The sequence below is a fragment of the Prosopis cineraria genome, unplaced genomic scaffold, assembly GCF_029017545.1.
Source record: "Prosopis cineraria cultivar Desert tree isolate PC_DT_omini unplaced genomic scaffold, ASM2901754v1 PC1, whole genome shotgun sequence".
Classification (NCBI taxonomy): domain Eukaryota; kingdom Viridiplantae; phylum Streptophyta; class Magnoliopsida; order Fabales; family Fabaceae; genus Prosopis; species Prosopis cineraria.
The window spans coordinates 38,291,577-38,301,338 of record NW_026555332.1 but is presented as its reverse complement, the minus strand read 5'-3'; the positions used below and the strand labels follow the sequence as shown (position 1 = coordinate 38,301,338).

General features: G+C 34.0%; 1 protein-coding gene across 2 annotated transcripts; it reads left to right on the top strand.

Annotated features, from left to right (window-relative positions):
* The first annotated feature begins 3,121 nt into the window (after window positions 1-3,121).
* LOC129310438 (uncharacterized) lies at window positions 3,122-9,297 on the top strand. Of its 2 annotated transcripts, none has more exons than XM_054952287.1 (4): window positions 3,122-3,475; window positions 3,784-4,449; window positions 8,459-8,530; window positions 8,617-9,297. In XM_054952287.1, the coding sequence occupies exons 1-4, from the start codon at window positions 3,266-3,268 to the stop codon at window positions 9,016-9,018; spliced, it is 1,350 nt and encodes a 449-aa protein (XP_054808262.1). In that variant the 5' UTR covers window positions 3,122-3,265; the 3' UTR covers window positions 9,019-9,297. The 2 variants fall into 2 exon arrangements, with proteins under 2 accessions (XP_054808262.1, XP_054808255.1); XM_054952280.1 differs by having other exon boundaries at window positions 3,568-4,449.
* The last annotated feature ends 465 nt before the right edge of the window (window positions 9,298-9,762 follow it).

The window sequence follows — 9,762 nt, the reverse complement described above, 5'->3', positions numbered from 1 at the left end:
AATTATTTTGTGAATAAATACTAAATATTTAAATAATATTTATTAAATTTTATTTTTATAAAAATTTAAGGTGTCATATAAAAAGATATTAGAGACAAATTAATATTAAAAGACATAATATATCAACATAAAATGACAAAATTAACAAATTACTAATAGAGGAAAATTTTTCATCTTGCAAACAATAGTCTAGAAAAAATACATTATTTATTAATATAAAATATCCAACATTTTTAGAAAAAAAGTACATGAAAAAAAATTTTTTAATTCTAATACAAACTAGAAGGAGTAAATACATATCTTTTGTTTTGTTTGGATTTTTTTAAAAGAAAGTAAAGAGGGAGGAAATCAGATTCAATTGATATTTATGGAGCACAATAAATAAATGACAGGTCATGAGTTGAGGGTGGGACCATCATCGGGACTCGTACGGCCCTCATATCGGCTACGACTTCTTAACGCAGTGAGTTCAGTTCAGTTCAGTCGTGTCTCTTGCACTTTCCGTTTCCCTCCCATTTGAAATTCTGGCGGGACAATTTTTCATTTTCGTCCCTTTTTCTTCATTTTCGAATTTCCCCCAATTTCCTTCTTCCCTCTCTCCTTTTTGGCCTTTTCAATTTTAAACTCCGTCACCAAATTCAAAATTATTCATTCCAACGCAGCGCGACTGAACCCAACCAGTGTTTTGGAATTGACTACAGATGCAGTTGGCAAATTTATGATTTTATTATACACATCTCAATATAATTAATTATTAATTTTTAACACCGTTATACCGTATACACCCCCATATGTAAGCTGTTATTCCTTCTTTATATGCGTGAAAATAAAATAATTACGTGCTGTTCATAAATTATACCGAATGGTGTAAAATTATTTCTTATTTTTTGCTCATATAAAATTATATACTGTTCATTTTGGTTCATGAGTAAATTTCAAAGATTGGCCGATTGGTCCAATTCAAACAATGTGGTAGGCAATCTAGAGATTTAGTATTTGTAATTGGTTGGCCGTGGAGTAATTTCAAACTATATATATATCTTGAAATAATTACCACAATGTATTAGTCATTATTGATTTTATACAAGTAAAGAGTTCATGAAATTTTTAATTTTAAACATGTATCTACTTTTAAATAATTCGTTTAAACCTATTGTTAATATATAAGTTAAGACTGTATGGTTTGTTTGATTTATTGAATCATGTAAAATGAATGAAATGTAATGGTAAGAAATGAAATGCGATGTAGTTTTAGCTGTAATAAATTTGTTTAATATTATGTTGAGAATGTTAATTAAAAAGAAACTTTTATACTTGTTATGGTTGTATTATTGTTGTAGTTCTTTTATGTGTAGTCTCTATTAATACACATAACATGATGAGCATATATCAAGTAACATGCATTATAATATGAGATGACACTTAAACTTATCAGTAAATGAAAGTTGTATCAAAGTTATATGTAATCCAATTAAACGATTCAATCATCACAATTAATAACCCATTCTTTTCAATTTTTGTGCATCTATAATTTTCTAAAAATGTTGGATTTAAAGTTTAAATGATCCTTCCTCATTTCCTCTTTTGTCAAGTTATCTTTGTGCTTGCGGTTTGGATTATTGGATTAGTCGGCCAAAACACAAATTCATTTTTGGTCGTGTTTCTTTGCTTGATTGCTGCGAGGCTTCTATCTGCAATCCAAATGATAAAAATTTACTTTTACAAACCACTCAAGTCTCAAGACTTCAAATATTTTACACCATCCATACACTTCAAATCAAATCCACATGTCTTGACAGCTGACACAACATTCAAAGTTTATTTATTGTTGATGCAATAATTATTGCTGTTTTTGATATTTTAACGATTAATTTTTTTCCTATTATACCCTTATTATTGAACTACGTATGCATATAGTTAGATCTCATTCTCTGCCTAAATTGTTATATCAAACAACGGTATTTAATCCCATATGAATTCACACTCTACATCATTGAACGATTTTCTCAATCCATGTGTAAAAAACCTTCAATAACATATCCACTTCATTTAGTATTATATAAAATATTTTTTATAGAATCATGCCCTTCAATAAATTAGTTTATTATCTTTAAAATTAGTAAATTATGCATTCTTTTTATTAATTTAACTCTTAATCAAAGTTATTATTTAAAAAAATCTTATTACCTTGAAAGAACGGAGGTGTCTTATTTTTTTAATACAGCATTTTAAAAAATTGAAGGGAGTACTGACTTCTTAAATTATACTGTTGTTTTATGTGTTCATGGCTATTTTCTGCATCCTGATTATGCATGCATATGGGATGAGATTAACAATCTAGGGGGGAAAATTGTTAATTAGTGATGCACTTAAGCAAGTCCCACTTACTTAATCCGTGTTCAGGGCAACGAATTTTTTTTTTTAAATCCCGTGCTGAATTTTAGATCTCATGAACAACATCATTAAAAGCATTCGTAATATGGCATGAAGGAAAAACGAATTAGAGATTCTTTTTATAACAATTGCCATTGAATTAAGTACATTGGGTTTTAATAGAATTAATACCAATAACTTAAATGATACAATTAGGACCACTGTTTGCTCACTGTCTTTTATGTTTTTCCTTCAATACTAGATCCATGCTTGCAAAGATTTAGGATTAGTTATAAAAGAAAACTACTCCCTCTACATTTTAAATGTAAGCAAATTTTAACCAACAAAAAAGTTTAAGAAAATAGATAATTAATAATTAATTTCGCGGGCGAGGAAAAAGAAGGAATTAATTGAAATTTGAAAACGGGAATAAACTAAAAAAGCAAGAGAAACCCGGGGGCCAAGATGCAAAGAAAAGAGGGGGTTTGAGAAAATAAATAAATAAAGAAGGGAAATTAAGAAATGAATTGCGTCCGTATTTCGAGATTATTAAATGATTGTTAAAGAGAACGGGAAAAAGGATAAGAAAGGACAGATGAAGTCCACGTCAGGTATCTGAAACAAAGGAACATTTATCAACGGTGAGATTAGCCTCAATCCCACCACCATCCTCCTCCTCAATCATAATTCGCTGCACTACCCCAAATTCCACCACCGCTTTTATTTTCAATACCCTCCTTCTTCCGAAAACCACCAAACCTAGCCCCCCCTCTCTCTACCCTCACCCTCTCTCTCTCTCTCTCTCTCTCTCTCTCACTGTAATAACTTTTTCTCTCCACCATATTTTCGATAATTTCTTGAATCTACTTTCGATCCGTCCTCATCCGGAGCCATGGACCCTTCCTCGATCCCTCCTCCTTCGTCCACCTTTCCAGCTGCCATCTCTCTCTTCCCTGTCAACTATGCTCCTGTTCCGGCCTCCACCACCGCCACCGCGGCCGCCGTCGCACCCGTCGCGAATTCGGCTCCGGCCGTCGATTCTTCTGATGCAGTTACCACCCAGCCTGCTGCTCCGAGTTCGAACCACCCTCCCTATTCTGAGGTAAGATTGGGCGGCGGAGAGGAAAGTGCCGTGTCTCTTTTCGTTTCTGGAAGATTCTTGAAATTTTTAATTTATGTTTTTGGTTTTATTAGATGATTTATGCAGCAATTGAGGCGCTGAAGGAGAAAAATGGGTCTAGCAAGAGGGCTATTGCGAAATACATAGAGCACGCATACCCTAATCTCCCACCGACTCACCCTGCTTTGTTGACCTACCACCTTCAGCGCTTAAAGAACAATGGACTCCTTGTTATGGTCAAAAAGTCTTATAAGCTTCCTAGATCTGACGGTTCTCCGTCTACTGCGCAGAGAGGACGTGGCAGACCGCCGAAGCTGAAGCCTCAGCCGCAGGCCCAACTCCTGGCTCAGGCTCAGGGCCAGCCTCACGCTCTGGCTTCGGCTCAGCCAGAGCAGCAGCCGGAGTCTGTATCCAACGCGCCAAAAAATCTGCAAAATGCGGAGCCAGTTTGGGTTGCCCTAGGGCTTGCTGATGAGCCCACGGAAGTGAAGAAACGAGGCCCGGGCCGTCCTCGCAAGAGTGCCGTGGCAGAGGCAGTTGGTCTACCTGGAACGGCTGCTCGGAGGGGCCGTCCGCCGGGAACTGGGAGATCTAGGTTGCCAAAGAGGCCTGGCCGTCCTCCTAAGCCGAAATCTGTGATGGCAATCTCTAATGGGATAAAGCGTCGACCTGGTAGGCCGCCCAAAATCCAATCTAAGCCTACAGTTATTCCCTTCGCCGCTCCGGCCTCTGCTCCCCAAGCGCCTACTTCACTCCCCGCTCAAGAAGGAACTGTGCCGGATGCTACTGGGCCAATTCTCGCTCCTAGGCGTAGAGGACGCCCGAAGAAGTATGGAGTGCAAGCTCCTGGAGTCGCTTCTCAATCTTTTATTGGCCGTGGCCGTGGCCGTGGGCGAGGACGTGGGCGCGGTGTCTACCGTAGCTCTACTGGAAGACCTGTTGGTCGGCCTAGGAAGGTAATCGCTGCCACCTTGCTTGCTTGCATCAGAAACTTCTTTGTGAAAGCTTTGATGTTTGTACAGTCTTGTGATTTTTCAGCCTGTTTTCTTTTCTTCAGACCAAGGATTGTATTACTATTGATGCTTGTGATTGACTGAGTTTGAATTGCTTTTTAAATAGATATCTCATTTTACAATTTTCCTTTCTTGAAAATAGTTTATCAAATCTCAATGACTTTTCTACCATATGGTTTTTGGGGGGAAAGTTCAATGATTTAAAAAATGCAGCTCATTTTTATTATTATGCCAGCAGTACTTAAAAGTGAATATCTCTGTTTGATTTTTGTTGTCATATAATTTAATTGCATTCAATTTTTTTTTAAATGTCTTGTCGTTTATTTCTTATAACATAAATATAAATTTAAATAGGATGAAAGCTTACTTTTTTCCCTACACTTTTAAATACTATAGGAGCACGCTAGAAATATTTCTGATGACACGGAGAATGGAGTGCTTATATTCTGATATTTATATCTAATTAATAATTAATAACCTTATGGCATAAAGGAAACATTTAATAGGACTTGTAATATTTGTTACATTTTATTTCATTAAAGTAGTGGCTTTTCAAATGTAAAAGATGTACCTGTTCTTTGTAAATGTAAAAGTTGGAACATATTTGTTTGATGCTAAGCTTAATCTTGTCTTATCTTAATCTTTATTAATAATTAATAATTAATTATTTTAATTTATTAATGATATAGGAGCACTAAAAATATTTCTAAGATGGAGAATGTAGGACTTATATTCTGATATTTACTATATTTAGTATCTTTATGGAAAAAAAGTGAACATCATATAATACTTGTGTATTTATGCGAAATTTTGTTTTGTAAAAAACAGTGGCTTCTCATGGGAAAAAGATTAAGCTGAAAAGTTGGAACATATTTGATGAAAGCTGAACGTTGTTTTAGTTTTATTTTATCTTTCATGATTGTGTATGTGCATTCAATTTGCTGTTCTTTTAATATTTAACCACAGTGACAAAAATTTAATGTAGATATCTCTTGAAATCCTTTCGTATAAATCACGAGAGTGCTTTTTTAGGACAAATGAAGCTTGTTGGCTCACAAATGGTTGGGTTTTTCTTTTTTTAAAAGTGGACAATGATATATCTGAATTGTTGATATATTTACAACTTCGTTCTCAATGAGCGCGCGCGCACACACTCTTGTTTGGGATTACGCACAGGGCGCTGAGCAAAATATTGTTCCCTTTCTATTCGATTATGTAATATTTGGTTTAGTGTTTAATATTTGATTTATTTATTATAATTATTCAATTTTGTGGTGTTTGTATTGTATTATTTCTCTGCAGTGATATATTTAATCCTGTTTATTTTTAATGCAGGAGTCTATCCACGATTTGATTGTTTAATCTTTATTTTTTTTTCTTGAAAATGTTTGATATAAAATTTGAATCTTCTGAGGAATTTTTTTGGGAGTAATGTTGCTTTCAGATGCACAAATGTTTTGATTTTCTTCTGTAATGAAAATTGACGTTTGTGAATGATTAAAATCTTTCTAACGCAAATCCATCATTTAATCAAATTTGTTTCAATGTATTTTCTTTCATTTGTTATTTTCCGGCTCATGGTGATATAATGACCGCTGCTTTTCACCTAGCTGTTTTGTAGCTAGCTTATGTATGAAATTAGTATGTGCTTCTATATTGACATTGAATGCATTAATTTCTCTGCTATTGAAATTTGAGCAGTTTGAATAAAAGATCAAACAATACTTTCAAAAAAATTATTTGATCCCTCTCTCCTCTTTAAAAGGTTTGATAGTAAAATATAAATCTGCAGAGGATTATTTTTGGAGAAATGTGGCTGTCAGAAGCAAAGCTGTTTTGATTTTCATTTATAATTTGGGAAATTAAAAAGTGAAATTTTTGAATGATTTAAATATCTAGAATTTCTTAATCAATATTATTGTCATGCATTTTGTTTTCTGGGTTTTTGAATAGCAGAGCTCAGAAGGTAAATCTTTAACGCAACAAATGCATTGTTTAATAAAACTTGTTTCAATGTATTTTCTTTTTTGTTTTATTTTTTTGGCACATGGTCATATTGTGACCGCTGCTTTTCACCTAGCTGTTTTGTCTCCAGCTTATGTATGAAATTAATATGTGCTTCTAGAGATCGATGTTGCATGCACTACTCTCTGCTATTGAAATTTGAGCAGCTTGAATAAAAAAGATCAAACTATACTATTAAAAAAAATTATTTGATCTTCCTCCCTCTTTAAACGGTTTGATATAAAATAGAAATCTTCTGAGGATTAAAAAATGACATTTACGATTGACTCTCAAGCATCATTGTTTTGCAGTTCAGTTTTTTTTTTTTGGGAGCAGAGCTCAGGAGGTAAATCTTTATAAAGCAACAAATGTATGATTTAATCATTTATTAATGATTAATGGCTTTCAGATGCACTGATGTTTGGATTTTCTTCTCTAATGAAAATTGAAAAGTGACATTTTTGAATGATTTATCAATTTTTTTCATATTCAAAGGATACCCATAGCTTAGGGGGAAAAAAAGCTCTTCATAGTAGATTGTGCTTCACTCCTAGACTTTGACTGACCTCATTAGATTTTTTTTTAAAATTACAATTCATCATATTTTATTAAATATTTAAGGGAGTTATTTATTTTGTTATCATTATAATTGTTTGTTTAATTTTTTTTATTCACATATTGACAATGATAGGATGAGAGTGAATTTTTAAGAAATCATGCAATTTAAATTGAGATGTAAAATTATTTTCTACAAGGAACAATTAAAAAAAATTTTAAACTGATGTATAGGGATATAATAGTAAATTAGTTATTACCTCTCATCCTTTCCTAAACCAAATAAAGGAATTAAAAACCCCTCCCTTCGAACCAAACATGCACTTAAATATCTGGAATGTCTTAATCAATGTCATTGTCATGCATTTTGTTTCAGGCTTTTTGCACAGTAGAGCTCAGAAGGTAAATCTTTGTAACGCAACAAATCATTATTTAATCAATTTTTTTAAATGTATTTTCTTTTATTTTTTATTTCCAGCACGTGGTGATATAGTGACCACTGCTTTTCACCTGGCTGTTTTATCTCTAGCTTATGTATGAAGTTAGTATGTGCTCCTATATTGATGTTGCATGCACTACTTTCTGCTATTGAAATTTGAGCAGTTTGAATAAAAGATCCCCCCTTTCAAAGGACTATTTTTGGGGAAATGTGGCTATCATAAGCAAAGCTGTTTTGATTTTCATTTATAATTTGGATAATTAATAAGTGACATTTATGAGAGATTTAAATATGCGGAGTTTCTTAATCAATATTATTGTCTTGCATTTTGTTTTCTGGGTTTTTGGATAGCAGAGCTTAGAAGGCAATCTTTAACGCAACAAATGCATTGTTTAAAAAAATTTGTTTCAATGAATTTTCTTTTTTATATTTTTTGGCGCATGGTGAGATTCGCTGCTTTTCAGCTAGCTGTTTTGTCTCGAGCTTATGTATGATATTAGTATGTGTTCCTATATTGATGTTGCATGCACTGCTTTCTTCTATTGAAATTTGAGCAGTTTGAATAAAAGATCAAGCTATACTACTGAAAAAATTATTTGATCTTCTTCCTTCTTTAAAGGGTTTGATATAAAATATAAATCTTCAGAGGATTAAAAAATGACATTTATGATTGATTGAAACATCTTTGTCTTGCTTTTTTTTTTCTTTTTGGGATAGCAGAGCTTAGAAGGTAAATCTTTATAAAGCAACAAATGCATGATTTAATCATTTTTCAATATATTTTGTTTTCTTGTTTTATTTTTCAGAACATTGTCATATAGTTGGCTGGACTGCTGCATTCTGCTTAGCTGATGTAGCATGAAGTCATGAACTACTTTTTCTGGTACTGACATTTGAATAATTTGCTTATTTGGATTATCCCTTGCCCCCTTTTTTTTTGGTGTGTGGATATAGGGAACAACCCCTGTTTCTGCTGCTGCACAAAAAGCTGCTAATGAAGAGTTCAAGAGGAAACTTGAATATTTTGTAAGTTGAAACGGGTGTCTGAATGCATAATTTTTTTTTGAATTTCAAAGATGTGATCTTTCGTACCTTTTTATTGCAATTTACAGCAATCCAAAGTGAAGGAATCTCTTGCTGTGATTAAGCCTCATTTCAACCATGAAAGCCCTGTCACTGCTATTGCAGCAATTCAAGATTTAGAAATACTGGCTACCCTGGACCTTAATGCACCGTTCAATGATGATGCACAGTCAGCGCAGCAACTTCCTCAAGTGCAAGTTCAGCCACAGCCACCACCGCAGCAATCAGAACAGCCGGAGTTTCAACCACAGCAAATGCCACCACCGCAGCTGTACCAACATCAGTTGCCACAGTCTCATGTCTTTCCTCAGGCATTTCAGCAGCCACAGATTTTCCAGCAGCAACTACCGCAGCCTCAGCTTTATCAACAGCCAATGCAGCATGTACCATTGCAGTCGCAGCAGCCGCAATTGTTTCAGCCACATGCATGAGCCCTCAAGCTAGGAGTTGCGTGGCCTCAAATAATGAACACCTTGTACAACTGATTTGGAAAGGCACAGCAGGTAAAAAGATCTGTAAAGGGAGTAGGAAGTTGCTGAACTGATTTTTTATTGAGTGAAATGACTGTGTCCGTTGAAGTTTGTTGTTTGTGAACTTGTTTAGAGCCACTCTGCAGTAAAACTTAGAGTACTGATACTGATTATTCTGGTACTTAAGTAATTCTTGTTGGACTATTGTAGCTTAATTTATTCGCATCAATGCTTGTCAAACCTCATGTTTTTATTCTTCCTCCCTTTTGTTGCCGGGTTTAATTCGGGCGTTCTATTGCTTCCCCCTCCAGCATGCTTTTGTTTCTTATTGCTAATTGTGGATGATGCTTTGACTGAGATCATACTAGAAAATGAATGGGAGAATTACATTGAAATTTCACGTAAAGAAATTTACTACTACAAGTTCATCAACAGTTGGACTGAGGCCATTTTGTTGTTAATGGTTGTAGTTTAATTGTTAATGAATTTTGTAGTAATTAATTTTTTTATGTGAGACCTATATGGAATTGTCTCAAAATGAGTCTCATGACTTTGACTTCTTTTTTATTGACTAAGGCCAATCATGTATTTAATGAGTTTAATTGGACATGAAGAGATTAGCTCTTGGGCATGAAGGTGATATCTTTCTTAAGTTGAGCTGTTTAGTTTTTTGATTCTGGAAGCTATGGAAATAACTGGATTAGA